The following is a 23,040-nucleotide window of genomic DNA, read 5'->3' on the forward strand; positions in this document are numbered from 1 at the left end:
GGTATTCCTTCCTTCCAAATACTGGCCTGGGCTGACCCTGGTTAGTTTCCAAGATCTGATGAGATCTGGCTAGCCTGGGCTATCCAGGTCAGGGCTACCAGGAAGTAAGCACCATTAAATACAGTGTGGCTTATTTGCAAATTTGGGGAGGGATGGTGGCTCAGTGGTAGAGCATCTGCTTGGTAAGCAGAAGGTCCCAGGTTCAATCCCCGGCATCTCCAACTAAAAAGGGTCCAGGCAAATAGGCGTGAAAAGCCTCAGCTTGAGACCCTGGAGAGCCGCTGCCAGTCTGAGAAGACAATACTGACTTTGATGGACCAAGGGTCTGATTCAGTATAAGGCAGCTTCATATGTTCACATGTTCAAATGTTTATGCATATGAATAGGCTGTGAGTTATTTAAGGACAAATAAACCATCTGATGGAGTGCACACAAATGCTTATACTGTGAATAAAATTTTGTTGGTCTTAAAGGTACTGTTAGATTCAAACTTTGTTCTATTGCTTCAGATCAACAGTTACCCACCTGATACTACTTTATAGTCAACCTGCTTATAAAAATGTCACTTAAGCTGGAGATGTGATTGTATTACCCAACCCTAGCTTCTCTGTTCCACTGAATCAATGCACTCCTATATAAAAACTGTATTTATTGTTTGTACCTCCCTCCCCCCATCCAGTTTTATTCTCACAACAGTCAGTCAGTATGTTCAGCTGGAGAGATAGTGACTGAATCAAGATCACCCAGTGATTTCCTGGTAAAGAAGGAACAAGAAGAGTAATCTTATTTGCTCTATTGCAAATAAACAGTCATGAGAGTTTTGTGAATGATACCAAAGGTAAGTTTCCTCTCCTGACATTTTTGGTTGACTTCCTTACCTGTATTTCTAAAGTGATCTCATTGTGAACTCCACATCATGTTTAGGAAGTGATATCATATGAATTTCCACACCCATCCATGTGAGAGGGAATACAAGTCTGAAGTCATTTTTGTGTTCATAACATGAGTTATGGCTGCTACAAACTCAAAGCTGCTCATACAAAAGACCTACAAAAATCAAAAGAAACTTTTCAATTAATAGCAATTTTTATTTTAATTAATCCTTTTATCTATCCTGCCTGTTACCCACAACCTACACAGTGTGGTTCAGTCCTGTAGCATGTACATTCAGAAGTACTTGCCACTATACTCAGTATATTTATTCCTTTATTTACTTCACATATACCTCTTTCTCCCCAGTAGGAACCCAAAGCAGTTCCCTCCATTCTCCTCTATTACATTTTTATCCCCATGACAACCCTGTGAGGTAGGTTAGTCTGAAAGTGTATTTTTTTCTGAAGGTCACCCAGGAGGCTTCCATGGCAGAGGTGGGGATCTGAGCTGGGATCTCCCAGATCTTCACCATGTATTCTAGCTCTAACACCAGGACTGGAGCCTTCATTTTCTTCAGGCTCCTCTTAATATATAGAAAATATGGTTGATGTAAGGTTGCACTGAATAGTGTCCATAACTAAAAGAAAATACTCTCCAAAGCTTCCACCAGTTTGAATTTCTACAAAAGTATGTGAAAAGATGAATGCATGTCCTTGTAAACAACAAAGTAATATTTTAAAAAGTAAAAATTTTAAAACTCCTGTGGTGCTACTCTGCCATTTGAGGAACACATTCTTTCTTTTTAAAAAAATCATTACAATTAAATTTAAATATTTTGTTCAAGCTGTCAGTTTTGGCCCTTTGCCATATTTTAGTTCATTTAATCAATTTATTTATCATTGAGTGTTTCTCACTGAGGCTCAAGGCAAATTACAAATGCTAAAAAGCAATTAAACAGTGAAGACCTCCCCAAAACTCCAACACAATAGAACAGTGGTCCCCAACCTTTGTGGCACCAGGTCTGGCCCGCCCACCACGGCCCCAGGGCCGGCACCAAATTTGGCCCCACCCTCTGCAGCCTCCCCACCCCCCCATGGCTGTGCAGCCTCGCCCCCACCACCGTGCAGCCTCCCTGCTCCCCCACTGTGCAGCCTCACCCCCTGCCCCCCCCAGCTGTGCAGCCTCCCTGCCCCCCACCGCCATGCAGCCTCCCTGCCCCCCACCGCCATGCAGCCTTGCCACCCCGCCACCCCCATGCCCAGGAAAGAAGTTGAGAGGAGGCAAGGACGGCACTGCTTCTTTGGTGGGTTGCCAGCCGCTGCTGCAGAGGTTTTCCCCGCTCGTCAGCTGATCGGTGGTGGGGGGGGTCAGCCCTTAGAGAGCTGGGGAAGGTGGCGCTTCACCGCCCCTTCCCCAGCCTTAAAATTGTAGAAATGGAGGGTGGAGGAGGCGCTGTGAGGTGGGGTGGCGAGGCTGTACAGCACTGTGAGGGGAGGGGCGGAGGGCCAGGCTTCATGGCCCAGTTGCTAACAGGCCACGGAATGATAGCAGACTGTTGCCTGGGGGTTAGGGACCCCTGCAGTAGAACAAGGATTACAGAGCAGGAAAACAATGCAAAACAAGCAAACCTGTTTAAGGCATGGCCTACCATCATGCAGAAAAGGTAGCCTTGGGGAAGAGATAGCTTGGGGTAAGGCCAGTCTTGACTTTCCTTCACTACACTGGGGCAGATGGTGCTTGAGAGCCAGTTTGGTGTAGTAGTTAAAAGAGCAGACCCTAATCTGGGAGAACCAGGTTTGATTCCCCACTCCTCCACATGCAGCTGCTGGGTGACCTTGGGTTAGTCACAGTTCTTTCAGAGATGTTCTCTCAAAGAGCTGTACTTGTAAGGGCTCTCTCAGCCCCACCTACCTCAGAGGGTGTCTGTTGTGGGGAGAGGAAGAGAAGGAGATTGTAAACTGCTCTGTGACTCCAAGTAAAGAGTAGATGGAAGGGCTGGGTATAAATCCAATCTCCTCCTCCTCCTCTTCATCTTCACAAGAACTCTGGAGGCATCAAGTGGCTTTGCAGTGCTGGCAACACCATGGGTCTGCTTAGATCAGTCTCAGGCAGTGATGATACTGGGAATGGATGTAACAGTTTTGTGTAAGGCTCAAAAGGTTAATGTTATTAAAACATATTAAGCAGCCTTATACCAAGTCAAACCACTAGTCTATCAAGATCAGTATTATCTACTCTGACTGGTAGTGGTTCTTCAGGGTTTCTGAGGTTTTTCACACTAATACCAGATACCAGCAATTGACCCTGGGACTTTGAATTTTGCATAGAATTATCACTCTGCCACAATGTCCTATATTTTATGTCCTATTAACAAACTTTTTGCACATAAATGTGTACATTAAAAATCCCTTTGATGCATCTGACTTTTGCCATAATAAATTTATTATTCTTTAAGACACCACCCGACCAGCCTCCCTGTTTGTATGTTTCCTCAAGAACTCATACAGAGCTCCTGGCGTTACAGAATTCCCTTCCCAGATGCTGGAACTCCTAAGGATCATATTTACTCAGAATTTAGTTTTCTTGTTGTCAGCTGGGTTTACTTGCTAGCGTATGTGCTTCTTTGGTTGCTATCAAGCCTCTTCTTTTGTTGTTTAAATCCTTTTGTTTGCCGCTATGAGGAAGGAAGTCTAGCGATTCCTCCAACAAGCGGCACAGGTCGCCCCTCCTCTTTTTCTTTCTTTCTCCCTCTCAGTTCGTGCAGGTGAATAATAGGACATTAATCCCGCCTGCCTGCGGGATGGAGTGATAAAGGGTGACGCGAGGTTGGCTACGGAAAATGACCGCCTCCATCTCCTCCTCCGGACGCCAAACAAACACCTCCCCGCGGCTAGCAGCAGAGAGCGCGCTCTCTTTTTTACTTGACTTCCAGCCCGGAGGGATTTTATTATTCTTACTCTTACCTCAGGGAAGGGCGCTTGGCGGGAGTGGCGCTGAGGCAGCTCCCTGTGGAAGCAGACTGGGCTGCGAGGGAAGAAGTTGTCTTGCGCCTGGGCTGAAACTGAGCAACAAAGAGCCTTGTTCCTTTACCTCGGGTAAGCTCACGCTAAGCTTTTGGGGTAAGCTTATCTCGGGGAATTAAGGCGATACATACATCTTCCCCCCGCATTTGTGGGCTAGATGGAAAGAGCTCTCCTCGCTTACCCAGTCAATTATTTGTATACAATATTTAAAGCGCAAAGCTCTTAATGTTAAAAGTCTACTTCATTTGAACTCTGCTGGCATTTTCCACACACACCCCTCCTTTTTAGTTGCAAATGCATAACCGTGTGTGTGTTTAAAGTTTACTAGGCAAATGTATGTGAGATGGGTGTGCGGCTAGAGCAAATGCAACTTGGTTGCTGTAGGGCTGGTCTTGGATGATATTGTCTCTCTTAACTAGTTATTTTTTCTGACTGAACTTTCTGTTCTGTTGGTAGGAGTTTGATTAGGGTTGTAGTTCTATGTGTGCATATGTCTTTAAATGGTTGACAACCAAATATTAAGGTGGGTGGTCTTCAACATACGATTGATAGAAATGATCTACGACTATGGGGGCTATTCATGATTTATACATACGTGTGCTTGTGACCTGTTTGATAATGGTTCAGTAGCTGAACCCACATCTGAGCCCGCAGGGATGCTTATTTGCTTCCTGGTCTTAATATATACCTTGTGCTTTTCTGGAACTTGGAAATTCTGTCCAGCGTTTGTGGTTGTAGTGAGTCTGAGTCTGAAACAAGCTGCCTGGCAAAGCTCACTTGTGTAGCTTTTCCATTTTTCCTCTAACGAGTCCAGAACTGTTTAAATGTGCTTTCCAGGTAGTTTACAGGGTCAGATTGTTTAGTGTTCATGAAGACTTGTATCTATTTTGTGAGACTCCCCCCCCCCCCCAATTTTTTTTGCATAGAAACCTGGAAAAGGTGGAGATAAAATGGTTTCCAGACTTCCCACCAAGAAAACTTGTGGGTCATGCTATTTCAGGGGGGCGGGGGGGGGGAAGCTGGCTAAAAAAATTTAAATAACTAATTTAGAGTTGGGGATAATATCAGTGATATAAAAATTCACCCACACTCAAGAATCTAAAGGTCTTGCTTACAGATTATGTTGTAATCCATTATGGGAAAGGGCAGACTATAAATCTGCAAAATAAAAAAAAAAAAATAAAATTACAGTCAGCAGGTTTGCTAGTGACTAAGAAGGGGGTAGTAGAATTCTGTTTACAATAACACAAATAGACTTGACCTTTCAGAGATTATAGTGCCAGACTTCAAATAAAAAGTTAATGCAGTCAGACTACTGTCCAAAATCTTAAATGGATTGGTAAAAGAAAACTTGAAAGCAAGAGCTGTGAAAGATGTATCAGTTAATAGTTACCATTGAAACTATATGGTTCCCTTTGTAATTACTTGGCTAGGTAAAAATCAAGCAGTCCTGACAAAATGATATTAACTCTCAACTTATTTGCATTCTGATAAAACACAGGAGAAAATAATGTCCTACATATTCTGGTCAATTCATATATGCCTCCCTTCTGGTAAACGATTCAGGTTACATTCTGCATACTACTGAAAACTAACCTATTTACACTTAAATGGGTTTAGTTGCAATGACATCTGTAGGACAAGGGTTCAATTTAAAATTCTGGCATTACATTTTATGTGCTGTTACAGTATCTATGTTGTCACTGGTTCTAAAAAAACAAAGTTGCTGTATAAGCTGATTTAGAAGAGGGTTCCATCTTATTGAAATGGTTTAGAGCAGTTACATTGTCAGCCACCTTGTGGGGTAATGTGTTTAGATGTGGGGGCTTTTTTACACTATTGTAAGTTACATTGTACATTAGGGGTTACATTGTAAATTACATTGGAAGCCAGTTTGTGGGCCAATATGCTTAGATGTGTGGGGTATATATATCGAGGAGTGGGTGTCAGTATTTCTTTCAATGTGCTCCTTTTACATTCTTGAAACCTTTATATAGGGCTTTGATTTGGGCAAGAAGGAAAAGAAGCACTGGTGATGTCTAATGTTCAATGTTTACCTGTCATGTCTGAGGCTTTGGAGGATATATGCTAGTAGTGGGTAATGGTTGCTTGAGGCAGTGATAAGAAACAGAAAATCAGTCCAGGAACTTGTTACAAGGTCCAGCATTCAGTTCCTTGTTCTCCCCTAAAGATGTGTGTCAACACTAGCACTACAGAGTCTACTGAGATTTATTGGAGCATGCATACAGGTCAACATGGGAATGAGACTTTTAGAACGCACATGTCGGTCAGTTCAAATGCATTTTCTATCAGTCTTCCATCCTGTAGGAATTTCTGTAACTGGGGTAATTTTCTGTAATCATCAAGGGCAGAGATCCATACCCAGAATTTTATTTGATTTTCTAGGGTATGGAGTATTGATTCTCATTAGCATCTAGTACTGGTGGTGAGTATAAAGTATTTGATAAAAAGAAGGCTTATGGTCAAAACTCATGGGTAGTCCATGTGCTGTTGTTCTTTGCCCTTTGAAATAAGATGAGAACTCCCCACCCATCACTTTACTTACAAGCTTAGCTTTTAGGTAGAAGCCCCAGTCCTTCATGATGAGCATATATGCAAGATGGAAAGCTCTTCCCACTGGGCAGATGTAGAGCTGGGCAGAAAAGCTTTTCACAGTGTATTTCTGCTAGTTTCATTCCTTCTCTAGGTGACATAGAAGTCCCCTCTTGCATGTTCATCATGCTTCCCCTCTTGCATATATGCTCATCATGCAGTGCCTTGCAGGGATGAAGGACTGGTATACAAACAATATCAAGTTTAAAGTACCTGTAGAATCCTAGAGACATATTCCCAGAGATATGGATATATATATATATATATAGAATGCACAGAAATACAGTTCTGGCTGACTTGGGGCAAGGGGATGTGGCCTGATATGCAAATGAGTTCCTGCTGTTTTTTTCTGCAAAAAAGCCCTGCATATTCTATGCAAAATAGCTATGACAGTCAAAACCTTAGCTTTAAATTAAATACACAATAACATGAAGAGTTTAAGTCTGTGATTGATTGTGATGCCTAGCCAAGAATCTTTTATTATAAAGATTCTTATGAATTGGTATTCTATAGAGGTGAATTATGTCCTTCAGTGGTGTGACATGTGATATATAATGACAATCTAATTGTGGAATTCTGAACTGCAAAGAGACAACACTTATTTAAACTATATGAATGTAGCTTGATTGGTAAAATATTTTATGTGAAGAGGGATGACTTCTGCTGCTGAATTACATATGTTGCTTCATACATAAGTCATGCTTCAAACTAGACAAGTGTTCCAAATGATAAACTGTGAAAGCAAAGTGGTAGCACAGACAGGGTAGTTAAGATGGAGTCTGACATAACTCTGGTACTATTTTTCCTGACAGTTAACATGAAAAAAGGAAGAGTGGATTCTCAAGTAATTGTGTGTAACAAAAAAAGATCCTAGTCCATTACAATGGATAACAATTATAATATATACTGGAGAATCTCTTATTATAAAACATTTATTTATTTGATTTATAAACTATCCTTCCCTATTCAGGGCTCAGGGCGGTGAACAACATTTCAATAAATAGTTTTACTGATCTGATTAAAACAATTAAGAATAATAGAACAATAACAATTCCAAGTTTGTTCAAATGGCATTCAAGAACCTATTGTATCCTACCCTTATGAAGCAGAGGAGAAATGGAAGAGGCCAGGCTCAATGACAGACTGTTGCTGACCTCAGCCATAGGGCTGGTGGAACATCTCTGTCTTGCAGGCCCTGCAGAACAGTGCTAGGTCCTGCAGGTCATGGATGTCATTAGGCAGAAAATTCACCAGGCCGGCACTAGAGCTGAAAAGTCACTGCTCTGGTCAAGGACAGTTGGATATCTTTGATAGAACATTTTCATAATGAACTGAATTTTGCATTAGTTAGTTTTGAAGGTATAATCATTAAATATTCACATTATTTGTTGACAGATTTATACAATTGCTTGCACAGTAATCTTAACTATAGAGTGAAAACAGCTGCACCTTCCTCAGTCACCTGAGAAGTATGGGATGGGTGGGTGGGAAATGTGGACATCCATGAGTTTCCGGTGCAGGTGTAAAAGCAGGTGAGTGGTGGTAGAGATTTTTGGTGAGAATAGTCTGTACCTCTTTTTAAGTTGCTACTATATTCTAATAAGCAAAAGATTTGGAAAAATAATTGGAACTACCAACTACCTATACATGTAGCATCCTTTGGATGTTTAATAGTACTCTTTGCATCTCCTTTTCCTTTTACATTTCAGCTCATCAGATATTTTTCTGTGCACCCACACTGGATTCTTCAGTTAGCTCATATTTTTGTATCTCTTTGGGATAGTTTGTGATTGCTTTCAGTATTCACCTGTATTCATCTTGTTCCTCTTGTACTATTGCTCTTCTTTGACCAATCTTGTTGTGATGGCATTATATGTGTCTTCCTGTGGTGAGAGTTAATCTAGCTGCTACTGATATATTCAAAATTTAGCAATATTTCTAATTTTCCATAGAGGTTGGTACACTGAGTTATGTTGAAGAAATTCTGTCACAAAGAAAACGAAAGCTTCTGTTACAAATTTCTAGACTCACTTACTGTAATATACATTGGTCCTTAATGTTTTAAACAGGTAGTTTTTTGGCCAGGTATATTCAATCATCTTCAATGTTTTCTTTCTGGGGCCATTTGCTTTCAAAAGAGTTCTTGTAATGTGTTATGAATACAGTTGACAGTAGGTATGGAGATAAATATACTACCCTAATGGCTGAATGTGTAGAAATGGGCAGGTTAAACTTTTCATGGCATGTAGGTAAATAACACCCCATTAAGACTTTGCTAAAGGGGCAGGACATTTTTTCTCCAAGTATCTGGCAACCCTAATTATGAATTAACCAAAAAGGCACTCTAAAAACTGCTAACTTGAAAACATTGAAAATGAGGAGCATGGTCATTCTGAACTACTTAAGATCTCTATATGTTTAATAAGTGTGTTACATTTTTATGTCTTGCATCTCTTGTACAATTTGCCTTCCAGGTAAGAGAGAAAGAGTTGGTTTTTACACCCCACTGTTCTCTACCCTAAGGAGTCTCAAGGTGGCTTACAATTTCCCTTCTCCAGAAAGACACACTTCTGGAAATAGTTTGCACTGGATTGAAGGCCTTTGACTACATACAGGTTTTTTATTTTACACTAGTTTTTTCGGGGGGGGGGGGGGTCTAGCATTTATTTATTGACAATCGGTAGCTTTTTATTAAATTTATATGTTTTGCTCTGTTAGCTGCTTAATGCTGTGAAATAATCAGTATATATGTATTTCATTTCTTTAAAAAGTCTTAGTTTTTCAGGAGTTTCACTTTTTCTGCCACTTCTGTGGGACATAATATGCTGGTGTTAATCATACCAGTCTGGTGTAGTGGTTAAGTGTGTGGACTCTTATTTGGGAGAACCGGGTTTGATTCCCCACTCCTCCAATTGCACCTGCTGGCATGGCCTTGGGTCAGCCATAGTTCTGGCAGAGGTTGTCCTTGAAAGGGCAGCTGCTGTGAGAGCCCTCTCAGCCCCACCCACCTCACAGGGTGTCTGTTGTCGGGGAGGAAGATAAAGGAGATTGTGAGCCACTCTGAGACTCTGAGATTCAGAGTGGAGGGTGGGATATAAATCCAATATCATTATCATCATCATCATGTGTGCTACATTTAGATGTTTTGCTCTAGGACTTCCCTCTTCCTCGTTCCAATCCTTTAATGACATTCTCTATTCTACTTTTCTCTATTACCAACCCTCCCATCTGCTATAAAATTCTCTTTAAAGTCATCATTATTATTGAAAATTAGCGATTGAATACTAAACCAAGCCATTGGCAGAAGATAATGATAGAGGGGCAAAGTTACCCTTTGAAGCATGCCATGCTTTCTTGTAGCTCTGGCTGTACCTGATTCTCACAGCTCCAGTGTTTCATACAACATTTCTTCTATATCAGCTGTGAGAGCAGTTCCACTGTTAAGGCACCTTGGGCTAAATAGAATGCTGTTTCAGAAAGCAGTTTTGGAACAACAGAAAGTGGGCATATGCTTTAAATCAGATTTTAAATGACAAAAGTTTCAGTGACATGGATACTATGAATTACAGCAAGTCTGATAAAACCAGCTATCAGATTCTCTACATGCTGATCTCACTTTTAGAATTTACGTTAATGTGGAAAGTGTGTTTTTAAGTTGAGTTCTCCCAACATATCTCTGACTGAGTCCATGACTCATTATGTGTTGGGCCTATTGTGGTGTCATGCCCTGAGATGCCCTATTTTTAAGGACTTTTTTCTGTTTGCACCCATTGCTGTGTGGGAAGACATATATAGTTTCCTGAGGTGTGAACCTCAAAATACATAAGAATAAAGGTTATTGATCTCTTAACATATATTATTGAGTTCTATAGCTGACTTAGTGCTGAATCCTTGTTCCAACTCTTACATTAGAAGAGTATCTTACATTCATACAAACTATGTATGAACCATTCCCAGAGATACATGGAGATAGGTTGTTTTACTGTCAAAATAATATTTTTGTCAAAACGTATTTTGATTGTGCATTAATTTTGTAGCAGGAGGGTTACCTATTTGAATGGACATTTTAAGCTTTTAGAATGGCACATTCTTAGGTATTTTTGGTGTATATGATATATCTACATTTACTCAACTGTCTTCCATTAGATTTCAAGGGCTCAATTCAAACATCACACTAAACTATTCTTTGAGTTTATGCACACGCATATACTAATCCAGGGCTTAGCAGGAACACACAGGAACACAGTTCCGGCTGGCTTGGTGTCAGGGTGTGTGGCTTAATATGCAAATGAGTTTCTGCTGGGCTTTTTCTACAAAAAAGCCCTGTGTGAAACAATGGTGATGCCAGGGGATGTGACCTAATATACAAATGAGTTCCTGTACTAGTCAAACCATGGTTCAGAGCTCCTTGTTTGCATTTTGTTTTTCATCAGTTCTTTGTAACTGTACTTCTGTCTTCATCATGAAGTAGCCTATGGAGGCTTTGAAATAACATTGATAACATACTCAGACATCATGCCAAATCACAGTTAAGCTTCTTTACACATGGCTTGGCATAGTAACCAAAATAAGGTATTGGTAGTATATTTTCTCTCTTTTGCAGTTGTATGCACCTGGGTCCTTTTTGCACCTGCTTGAAGATATTGGACAGCATCCAAACCGATACCAGTAACTCTGTTCTTTCCATCTGCTCAGATTGCCAACATTGACAACAAAGTAATTAATTTAAGAAGTGTCCTTCCTCTGCTTCTCCTTCTTATGCTGCACATCACTTGAAAGTAAAGGAAACTGAAAGAAAGTATCTGGCAAATGCAGTGGCTTCAGTCCAATAAACTTAAAAGTGGCGCAACTAGACACACAACAAGTACTTTATAGATACAAAAATAGGTTCACTTGGTACCACCAGGAAGCTTAAATGAAACTCTCTGTAAACCATGTAGCCTATGCTGGCATGTGAATTGATCTAAATTATTTACTATTTTTGAATCAGTTGTTAGCATTTTATTAACAAAACGATAAACCATGCGAATCCTTATTAAAATGATATGACAAAGTAAAACCTCCATTAAATGATTTCCATGCCTCTTCAAAAAAACTACAATATAGAAATCAGCTTTGTGCAGCTTCCATTGGGGTTACCAGTCTCCAGGTAGGGGCAGGGGATCCACTGGTTTGGAGTGGACCCCCACTTCAGGGTCATCAGAAAGTGGGAGAGGGAGGGAAATGTCTGCTGGGCACTCCATTATTTCCTATGGAGACTGATTCCCATAGGGTATAATGAAGAATTGATCTGCAGGTAGCTGGGGCTGTTTTTGAGATAGAAGCACCAAAGTTTCAGCATAGTGTCCAGTGCATCTCCCCAAAATACCCTCCAAGTTTCAAAAAAGATTGGACCAGGGGGTCCAATTCTATGAGCCCCAAAGGAAGGTGCCCCTATCCTTCATTATTTCCAATCGAAGGGAAGACATTCAAAAGGTGTGATATCCCTTTAAATGTGATGGCCAGAACTCCCTTTGGAGTTCCATCATGCTTGTCACAGCTTTGCTCCTGGCTCCAACCCCAAAGTCTCCAGATATTTCTTGAATTTGACTTGGCAACCCTATCTTCTGTGGTTGATGCCACCTGGAAGATCTAATGCAGTTTGTTTTTAATGAAGTACTAGGTAGGTACTTTTAATGATGTACTGAGTAGGTAGTTTCCTCTGAACTGCTTAGCATTCTTCCTATAGCATACAACTCTGCAAAGATCTTTGGACCAGGACAGTTAATATGGAGCACTCTCACTATAGTGTGCAATGATGGGGAGTCATGGGAAAATGTCTGGCCAAAAGCATTATAACAAATTCCTTAAATATATAATAAACTGTTCCATGACAGCTTTTAAGTGAGACCTACAGTTGAGGGAAATAAAAAGCCTCCTGGAATTAATCTGCTATTTTAAAAACATGAGTGAGCCTTTACAAGTTTCACAGTTTATTCCCAAACAGAGCTATACAGTTCTGAGTTCACTGAAGTCAGTGAATTTAGAAGGGTGTAACTCTGCTTGGGACTGCACTGTCAATTTAAAAAAAAAATCATGTGACTTGAAAAAGATTAACTGACATATGTCAAAGTTGTGAGTAATTGTCAGGGTTGTAACAGATTTTTACTAAGAGCATGTGTTCTTAATTGTTTCTCTGGTTTGTGCTTGGTTTGACTTCTCTCACAGAAAAATCCAGCTAAAACTGACTGAATGTTTACTGACTCAAAGGAAAAGCAATTAAGAAGACTAGGGTTTCAGCAAATAGTTTTCTGGAAAATGTGTACAAGCGTAATGCAGTTAATAGACTGAGTATATACTGTGAGAAGCTTTTTCTAACCTTACTTCTTTTTGTATATTATGTTTACACTCTACTTCCCTTTCCCTTCTAGGGCATGTTGAATCTGGATGAAAGAAGAGTATATAGTATTTCTGTTGCATAGTAAAGTTCCAAATTGTCAGTCTGTAAATTGAAAAAAAGGCAGAACTCTTAAACTTAATTCTGTACCATGTATAAATAATGTAAATCTAAATGTACAAATCTGATGCCAAGCCAGCCTGAACTGCATTCCTGTGCATTCTTGCTCCAAAAAAAGCCCTGCACACATGTAACATAAATTTTCATGTTCTGCTTCTGCTAGTCTAGAAAAGAGAAAGAAGTGGGGCAAGGCACTAAGGCCCTCCTCCTGACTGCTCCGTAGATTAGAGTAGGGACTCTAATCTGTCAAAAAAGATTGAGCCGTTTAAAATAAAAGGTAATAGTGGCTTCAATATATGAAGTTACCTGACTTGTGTACCACAATAATTACATTTCTACTTACAGTAATTTTTTTGGTATCAGTTTGTACCATGCAGAATAGGCAATCTGCACTTGTATGGTATTCTCAAATCACTCATACTGGTGAATGTCCAAAGGAATTACTCAGGTAGCATACTTACAGATGCCTCATTACTAAAACAACCTGTTTTAGGCAGCTGCTTTTAAGTAGTATATTATTTGATCCTTTTGGGCATTGTCTCTTGCAGAACACTATCCTAAAGCTATGAATGACCCACCCAAAGGCACCTGCTGGCACTCTATGAGCACATCATAATTGTGCTTAAGAAAATTAATTTAGAGGATTTGCATGCTGCCTCTTGAGAGGCCTGCTCAAAACTATTACTACAGTTGCTTTGCTGACTTTGCAGTTGTCAGAAAGACTAAAGTACCAGCACAGATTCAGAAGGAAAAAAAGATGCATTTTTTTGGAAACTTAGCATTGATACCCCACTTCTAAATGTAGAATCGAGAGAAATGCCTCTTTATTAAAAATACATGGCTACTTAGATGGAATGGTTTCAGACTGCAGGTAAAGTATTGAGAGAAATCCTCATGTTTAACAATTGAGAAATGCATACATGACTAATAAGCAAGTATTTAGGGCATATGGAGTGTGGCTGCATTCATTAATCACGTTTCAAAGCTCAAAAAAACATGTGAAATATTACTCAGCCAAGGTGGGGTTTCTCACATGACTAAATTATAGAACTGCACTGCTGAGTAAAAACTGATAGAGCAGAAAATAAGAGGCTCCTTACATTCCAGTACACTTACCCTGAGAAAGAATATTCACCCATTACTTTTATCATTATACAATCTTAGCTCTGACAGGTCATTTCCAGGCTTCTAATTATTTATATATCACTTTTCTTATTCATAGTTATTAAACTATTTTCCCTACCCAGGGCCGGCTCACCCACTAGGCAAACTAGGCGGTTGCCTAGGGGGCCGGGAGGTGGGGGGCGGCAAATTCGGCTCTTCCCCCCTCCAGTGCCCCAGGCAAGCACTTAGTTTGCCTTCCTCCCCCCCTCCACCACAGCCGCCCCCCCTCCGGCCCGCTGCCACCCCTCACTGCTGCGCCCTGCTTGCTTCCCTCCACCCTCACTTGCTACAAGTGTAACTAAGGCCTGCCAGCTCCTCGCAGCCCATGCCTGCGCATTTTGTTAAGAATCTCTTAAGAAAGCATGCAGGTGCAGGCTGCAAGGAGCTGGCAGACCTTAGTTTTATTCGTGGTGAGTGGGGGGGGGAAGGGCAGTGAGTGAGCAGAGTGCCGCAGGGGCCCAAGGGGTGTCTGCAGGCCGGAGGAAGCTAGTGGTGAGCTGGGGGGGTGGGGGCAGGCCAGAGGGGGCTAGCACTGGCTGCGGCAGTGGGGGAGAAGGGAGGCAAATGGGAAAGGAAGGGGAGGGGAGGGAGGAGGTGGGTGGGTGGGCACCATGCCTCGGCAGGGCACCGGGGGGGGGGCGCCTGCCTAGGGCACCAGGCACCCATGGGCTGGCGCTGTCCCTACCATCCTTTAGGAATCCTTTTACCCCTTAGTTATCCAAGTTAACCCCTTAGCTATTTACTGCCTCTCTTGCTGGTTTTCAGCTTCTAATGTATTTGAACACATTTTTATTGCTGGTCTTTGGTTTTTGCGATATGTTTCTAATGCTTCCTTTTTGCCTGTTTGATCACTGACTTGCATTTTATTTCCACATCCTGTGCTCCTTTTTATTTACCTCAGTTGGAGTAGCCTTACACCACTTCTTACCTTTTACCACTTCCATTACTTCATTTGTTAACCATGCAGCCATTTTAAATGCTTATCTGTACCTTTCCCAACCTGCGGTATACATTTTATTTGAGCTTTCAGGGTTGTAGTTTTAAATAGGTTCAAGCTTCCCAAAGAGATTTGATACTCCTTTAGTTTCTTCTTCTATCTCTCTCATTTGAGAGTAGGGTTTAAAAGTTAAATGTGGTTGTATTGGTCTTCCATACTTCCGAGGTTGGTAAAATAAGTATGCAGCTTGCTGGGGGGGAAGTGTGGATGAGTGGGGAAGGCAATGGCAAACTACCCCATAAAAAGTCTGCAATGAAAATGTGAAATCAACGTCACACCAGAGTCAGAAATGACTGGTGCTTGCACAGGGGACTACCTTTACCTTTTTATTGGTCTTTTGGGGTAACTCCCTATTTGCATAAATGCTTTTACATTTTTAAAGCATCTCTCACTCACACACACTCACACACATTACATAAATGCCTACAGATACTTTTAAATATGTGGAGAGACTAGTGTCCTAGTTTAAATGGTTTTAATGGTTTTAATGGTTTTAGATGTATTTAAATGGTATGAATATGAATATGTGTGTTTGATGTGTTGGTATGTTTGTGGAAGAGCACCTCATTTCGTTGCTCTCTTTTTGTGGAGAACAATGACAATAAATTTATCTATCTATTTCTCAGCTTGCTGCTGAACTCACACTCTGCTAAACTTGCCTGTTTTTTCCAGACATTTTTGTCGCTGGGGCTGAAATACTTCAGCACTGGAACAGAGCCTGCTACCTCACAGAGCTGAGGACTGCTCATAGGAACCCTAAATAAATAGCTTGGGCCAAAACGCCAACCTCCCCCCACCCCGCACTGGAGCCAGTCATATTAATTGGGAGCTAATCAATAAAGGAGGATGAGTGAATTAGCTTCTGATTGATTAACCATAGGTATTGCTGAAAGGGAACTATTTAGACATGCTATTTGCCATCTTCTGGATGTGGACCAGGTGTCCCTGGGGTGTGTGTGTGTGTGTGGGGGGAGGTATTTGTGAATTTCTTGCATTGTGCAGGGGGTTGGACTAGATAATTTTGGAGATCCCTTCCAACTCTATGATTCTATGATTGCCTTCCCAGGCTGCCTTTTACTTCAAATGGTAATTTAATTTCACATGTTAATTTAGGCCTTCTAGGTTTGGATTAAAGGGGACTTCAGCAGAATAGACTCAGCAGTTATAAGAGGTATGTAACTGCTTATTTTTGTATAGGAAGAAACCCCTTTTTTAAAGAATGTGAGAATTGGCTTACAATTTTATATTTAACCTTGGACCCTAGCTGTTTCTAATCCCTAGTTGCAATTTGATTTGTTTTCCTTTTTCTATTTTTTTTTAAACTTACTTAAATTTTAGCCTTATCAGTGAACTCACTATCTCTAGTCACTGGTATTAGTACTTTAATGTATTGGTGTGATAAAATTTCAAAATGTTAGAGTTTAAGCTATCCCTGTACCCTCAGTTTTAATCCTTGCCCTTTGTTTGACTCTCTGTTTAACCCTTCCTGTACTACCAAAGAAAACTAGGGTTGCCTGGTCTGACTCAATATCTGGGGACTTCAGGGGTGAAGCCAGGAGGTTTGGAGCGTGGGCCCAGGAGCAAGCACGATCGAACTTTTAAATGCCTTTCCTCTATTTGGAAATAATGAAGGATAGGGGCACCTTCTCTTGGAGCTCATAGAATAGGACCCCCTGGTCCAATCTTTTTAAAACTTGGATGTTTTGAGAAGAGACACCAGATGCTACATTGAAAATTTGGTGCCTCTACTGTTACATCTCAAATAACTTTTTATTAGGGAATATTAATATTTCTTAGCTCAAAATGGTAGGTCTACGAGAGGTGAGGTGTGCAGGATCTTTGTCTACGGAGACAGACCACTGAAAATCCTTTGGTTAATAATGGATTTTATTATGGCATAGGGATTCAAATAGTTACATCCCAATCAAACAATTTCAAGCATACAAGAGGAATACAAGAGTTTAGCTGATTAAGCAGGATGGGGGAAGGTGATACAATACCTAGTTCTTGCAGGGTAGGCTCAGTCAGAGGAAATGCAAGGCCTCTGGAGGCAGATTTCTCTTGAGAAGAGGGGGGGGGGGTGAGGGTAGGAAGGGGGTGGAGGAAGGAGAGGATGAAGGGATTCCCTTTTTCCTTCTTTTTTCTCTCTGCTGTTTTGCTCTCTGGAACCCCCTGGACCCTTGCTCTCTGGACCCTAAACCTGACAGGTGGGTTTGTCTGTTTTCTAGGGTAAATTACATCATGTCAAGCAATTAAACTACCCAATGAGGGGGCAGAGTGTCACACCAATAGAAAATCGGAGTGTCATATATGTAATATCCAATCAGAGATCATTCACGTCATAGATCCATACCCCAACATAGGAATTTTAATTACACTGGCCAAATGACTTTATGGCCCTGTTTTTCCCAAAACTGGTTCCTTTGAAGCTCCCAAAAAGTGATAGATTTCTCTCTTAGGGTCAAACATGGATGGGCATCCATCAGGTATTCAGGAGACTGGTTGACTGATGGCCTTAGCAATTAATTAAAGAAAAATAGAAACTTTGTTAAGAGTCAAAATTGTGAGATCAGTTTACAGGTATACCACACATTCACAACAATATGAGCACTTAGCCTTTAACCTTTGTGTTTCTGCTGTCTTGCCCTGAAGAGTACCAGACAAGCCATTTATTTGTGTTGGAGGTTTCCTGGTAATTCTTATTTATTTTATGCTTTGATAACAGAACTTTAAAGGTTGCCAAAAGAGTGAAGGAATTTTTATAGCTCTGCCCACATTTGTCCATCTCTGGGCCCGGAACTCTTCATTCCCAGGAGCAGAAAGATGGATGCTTCTCAACCTTTCAGCTGGCCACGTGTTATTCTGGCTTGTGAACCAGAATCACACCATAGCCTGCCTTGGGCTAAGAAGGAACTGGATTTTTCTCCCTTATGTGCAAGAGAGACCATTCCAATTTAAATGGGCATTGCTGTGTCATATTTAATACTCTAGGGTTACATTGCAATATCACATTCCAGGGGTGCATGGTTTGGGAATAAGTACAGGGGTGTCTTCCTGGGTATCACTACCTCAAAAAACTGCCCCCTCTCCAAGCCGCAGATAGCCACCGATCAATTCTCTATTATACCCTATGGGAATTGGTCTCCATAGGTTATATTGGAGTGCCCAGCAGACATTTACCTCTCCTCTGCTTTCTGATAACCCTGAAGTGGGGGAAGGGCCTCCAAACTGAGAAATCCCCTGCCCCAAACTAGAGAAATATGGAAAATTACAAAAAGTTTAAGTGAAGTTGAGTGTGACAGTGAAAGAGTTAAGGGCATTACAGGTAGAGGGGGAAAGTCTATGGTGCTCCCCTTCCCTTGGTGCTCTAAGCACATGCTTATTTTGCTTTATAGTTAACCCAGGGTTGGGTACTCAAGTGCCAGACAATAGGCAAAATTTGAAACCAGGCTTAGATAGGGGTTTTGTTCATTTCCACACACCCCTTCAGATAAAAAACAGAGTAAATGTGAAATATCACCAGTATTTGATATTCAGATTTAATACTAAGGTCTAATTTAGAGCATAAGCAGAAATTAGTGAGTGGGCTATGTCGGTTAGCCTAGCTGGTCAAATAGGAAATATGAACAGATGGCTCAATTGAAGTTCATGGCCTAGTAAGCAGCATCCCAAAATACAAAAATTACTCTGATCCTTGGGTGTGGTTTTCAAGGACAGGTACTACCTCAGAATGAAAAGATCTGATCACTTCAAACATAGAAGTCTAATACTATTTTTCAGTACTGATGTGCTTAGGGCTCCCAAGTTCCTGCTAGGGGTGGGGGATCCCCTGAGTTGGCGGGCCCCAACTTGCTGACAGGGAGGAGGCCACTGGGGGATCTCTGCCCTCCAAAGAGCCCGTTGCTGTGCGGCACGATGACATCACCCAGAAGTGACATATTGCGCCAGACATGGTGCATGGGATGCTCTAGGTAGGATTCCCAAATCCCCCACCTGGGCGGGAGACCCCCGATTTGGAGCCTCCTCCCCCTGCTCGCCAAAAATCCGGAAAGTGAGAGGGGGAGGGGGAATGGCAACCCTTCCCGCCCAGCCCCAATCCCAGCAGCTTCTCCTCGCCCCTTCCCTTCCCACCAATCCCCAATGCTTCTCCTCGTCCCTTCCCACCCCGGATTGCAGCAGCTTCTCCTTGCCCTTCCCTTCCCACCCAGCCTCGATCGCAGCAGCCATTCTTCTGTTTTCCCAGGCTATTTCCCACCCCCAGTCAGCTGGCTGGCGGTGGGAAAGCCCCACCCTGCCCTGCCCACAAAGGACCATGTGCCTTTGCACCTCCGGAGGCTTGATTGAAAGGCTTCAATTTGGGATGGTGTGTCTGTGTTGCTGTGAAGAAGCTGGCAGCAACTCGTGAGTAGAGAGGCCAACTCCCTGCATCAGATTTGCCAGAAACGGGGGGGGGGGGGGAGAGAGGGAAACGTCTTCATTATTCCCTATGTGGAGATCGATTCTCATAGGGTATAATGGGGAATTGATCTGGAGGTTTTGGGGGCTCTGGGGGAGCTGTTTTTTGAGGTAGAGACACCAAATTTTCAATATAGTATCTAGTGCCTCTCCCCAAAGTACCCCCCAAGTTTCAAAATGATTGGACCAGGGGGTCCAATTTTATGAGCCCCAAAAGAAGGTGCCCCTATCCATTATTTCCTATGGAAGGAAGACATTGAAAAAGGTGTGCTGTCCCTTTAAATGTGATGGCCAGAACTCCCTTGGAGTTCAATTATGCTTGTCACACCCTTGTTCCTGGCTCTGCCCCCAATGTCTCCTGGGTCCACTCTCAAAGTCCCCAGATATTTCTTGAATTGGACTTTGCAACCCTAGCTCTAGGAATTCGCTTGAAACTCTATGGTTTTGTGTGGGGACACCCTAGGAATTTTGGGGGGGAACTGCATAGTACCATACAGTTCTTCCCCCAAATTGCTAGAGTGTCCTTGCACGAAACCATAGAGTTGCCAGTGAATTCCTAGAGCTTTCCACATGCTGTGCCCGCCGCAATATGTCACTTCCAGGTGCACACACACAGAAAAGTTCCCCACTGGCAGCCGTAGGGGACTTGGCAACCCTAGATGTGCCCCCTCTGTATGTGAGGCAATTGCCTTTCCTTAAAAAGGGTCTGTAGTTCAACAATTAAATCTGGCTTATTTGAGAGAGATCTGTTGTAAGCCTGGTTGGTAACAGTATCCTGTGGTGAGGGTGTAAGCCTCCCATATCTATGTTGCTATAAAGTGCTTTAGTTCTTATATGCTTGGTCTTCTTTTCTGATGAATTATTTAATGAATGTCAAGCTGCTATGGATTTTGTATGTGTGCATGCTTAGATGTGGTACCTACTTTGTTAAAAAGAATAAAATTATACCCCCACCCCTGGGGCTTTGAATATACAACTTTGTAATAAAAGCACTTTTTTTTGTTCATAGGTATAAACTTGTTAGAAGTACATTGCTGAAAATCAAGATGGCCTCAGGCTTGGTAAGTGATCTGTATGCCATCAAAGATTTCAGGTTTTCATGGCTGGTAACATCATTAGGGTTTGTAGAATCTTTCGGGCTCAAGTGCCGTGTTCTACTGGAGAAAGTTTTCCTTCCAGATGTTTCGTTCTCAGCTGCAGAGAACATCCTCAGTGGCGTTGCAGCCGGAGCAGGCGCTCTGACCTTCTTGGCTGCTGTGCATTGAGTGGGGCCAGGGCTGCTGGAGAGCTGCTATTTCTAGGCTGGAGGGGGTGTGGTGAAAGGGCAATTTGTGTTCGGTGAGATGGGTGTTGATACTGCGTTGGGTAGTGCCAATGTAGACTGCACCACAGGAGCAGGGTATTTTGTAGACTCCAGGGGTTGAAAGTGGATCTCTCATATCTTTGGCCGAGCGCAGCATGTTGTGTGGGCAACCCCTGGAGTCTACAAAATACCCTGCTCCTGTGGTGCAGTCTACATTGGCACTACCCAACGCAGTATCAACACCCGTCTCACCGAACACAAGAGACACTGTCGCTTGTTTCAGCCTGCTCCGGCTGCAATGCCACTGAGGATGTTCTCCGTAGTTGAGAACAAAACGTCTGGAAGGAAAATTTTCTCCAGTAGAACACGGCACTTGAGCCCGAAAGATTCTACAAACCCTAATGATCTGTATGCCATTTGAGGCTGTCTTGTAGAATTGTTAAAGGGGAAAAACACTTTTTGAAAAATAATTACTGTTTAAATCTCTGCATTGCTCCACAAAATAAGCATTAAAAAACGACTTAAGTAGCAAATACACAGGGCCATAAAATTAAGTCTATATAGCACTTAAGTCAGACCAAATGTAGTATACGCTCTACATCTAAAGTACACTTTATGGTTTAAAGATGTAAATTCACTTGTGATTATGTGGTAAACTAATGAGTTATTCTGGTAAGTATACAAACTAAGTCTGCTTTGTCTTTTGCTGGGGAAATCCCCATGCTTGATAAGGAAGACTATGTGCCCAGTTGCACTAGCTGCAATTTTACTCCTGGTTGAAAAATCTTGTTAGAACCTAGCATAGGGCGTTTTCACACTCACCTTCAGCCGGCGCGACCCCCCTCTTCACCACGCAGGATCTGCGCGGATTTCGGACTAAATGCCGCGGAGCAGCCGGAAGAGCCGGAAACTCCCGTCGCAAAAGCCGTGCAAACGGAAACTGCTTTTTGGCGGTTTACGTTTGAGCGGCTTTTGCGCCGGGAGTTTCCAGCTCTTCTGGCTGCTCCGCGGCATTTAGTGCGAAATCCGCACAGATCCTGCGCGGTGAAGAGGGGGGTCGCGCCGGCTGAAGGTGAGTGCGAAAACGCCCATAGTGAAGTTGTTGGTCAGATGTGAACTTGCTGTCTAAAACCATCTGGGGGAAAAACTTTTCTGTGGCAATCAGATTACACCTCTGGGAAAGCTATTTTATCTATCCAAACATGTGCCCTGTCATCAAGGCCTCTCAGTTCTCATCCTCTTCCCTTCATGTGGTGATTTCTGACAGTGCAGCAGGACTCATCAAATCTCCCTCAGCCTTGCTGTGGGGCCATAGCAGCCTTCCTTGGCCTGCACAGTATAGCTTCAGTAGTCATGGCAAAGCTCTACCTCTCTCTTGTAACAAAACCTTAAGCCTGATCATTACTTGGGCAATGGATTGCTGGATTATACGTTTGAGCTAATAATCTCTTAAATGCAAAACAAACCTAGAATTGCTGGGTATTATGTAGGGTTGCCAAATCCAATTCAAGAAATATCTGGGGACTTTGGGGGTGGAGCCAGGAGACTTTGGGGGTAAATCCAGGAGACATTGGAGGTGGAGCCAGAAGCAAGGTTATGACAAGCATAATTGAACTCCAAAGGGAGTTCTGACCATCACTTTTGAAGGGACTGCACACCTTTTAAATGCCTTCCTTCCATAGGAGGTAATGAAGGATAGAGGCACCTTTGTTTGGGGCTCACAGGATTGGACCCCCTGGTCCAACCTTTTTGAAATGTGGAGATTTTGGGGAGAGGCACTGGATGCTATACTGAAAATTTGATGCCTCTACCTCAAAAATAGCTCCCCTTCCAGATTCCCGCGGATCAATTTTCCACTATTTCCTGTGGGAATAAGTCTCCATAGGGAATAATAGAGTTTCCAGCAGACATTTCCCTCCCCCCCACTTTCTGATGACCCTGAAGCAGGGGGAGGGCCTCCAAAGCGGGGTATCCCCTGCCCCTTCCTGGGGATTAAATACATACAGGAAACCACAGTGTATAGATAATTATCAACACAGAAACTGCTGTGCTAAACCATTACATGCACTCATGCTATATCACTGAATCCAAATTTATAGTCACACGTTCACCATCT

General features: G+C 42.3%; 1 protein-coding gene across 4 annotated transcripts in view; it reads left to right on the forward strand.

Moving 5' to 3' along the window:
• The first annotated feature begins 3,535 nt into the window (after positions 1 to 3,535).
• TMPRSS2 (transmembrane serine protease 2) overlaps positions 3,536 to 23,040 on the forward strand; it is a 53,316-nt gene continuing 33,811 nt past the window's right edge. The window contains exons 1-5 of one of the 4 annotated variants that reach the window (XM_060234237.1): positions 3,561 to 3,968; positions 8,984 to 9,124; positions 11,113 to 11,225; positions 12,717 to 12,848; positions 20,631 to 20,682. In XM_060234237.1, the coding sequence (XP_060090220.1) occupies positions 20,668 to 20,682 (15 nt within the window). In that variant the 5' untranslated portion in view covers positions 3,561 to 3,968; positions 8,984 to 9,124; positions 11,113 to 11,225; positions 12,717 to 12,848; positions 20,631 to 20,667. Of the gene's footprint in view, positions 3,969 to 8,983; positions 9,125 to 11,112; positions 11,226 to 12,716; positions 12,849 to 16,279; positions 16,338 to 20,630; positions 20,683 to 23,040 lie in introns of all 4 variants that reach the window. The other 3 variants (XM_060234235.1, XM_060234236.1, XM_060234234.1) reach the window with 3 other exon arrangements.

This window comes from Heteronotia binoei, chromosome 3, assembly GCF_032191835.1.
Source record: "Heteronotia binoei isolate CCM8104 ecotype False Entrance Well chromosome 3, APGP_CSIRO_Hbin_v1, whole genome shotgun sequence".
In the NCBI taxonomy this organism is placed as follows: Eukaryota; Metazoa; Chordata; class Lepidosauria; order Squamata; family Gekkonidae; genus Heteronotia; species Heteronotia binoei.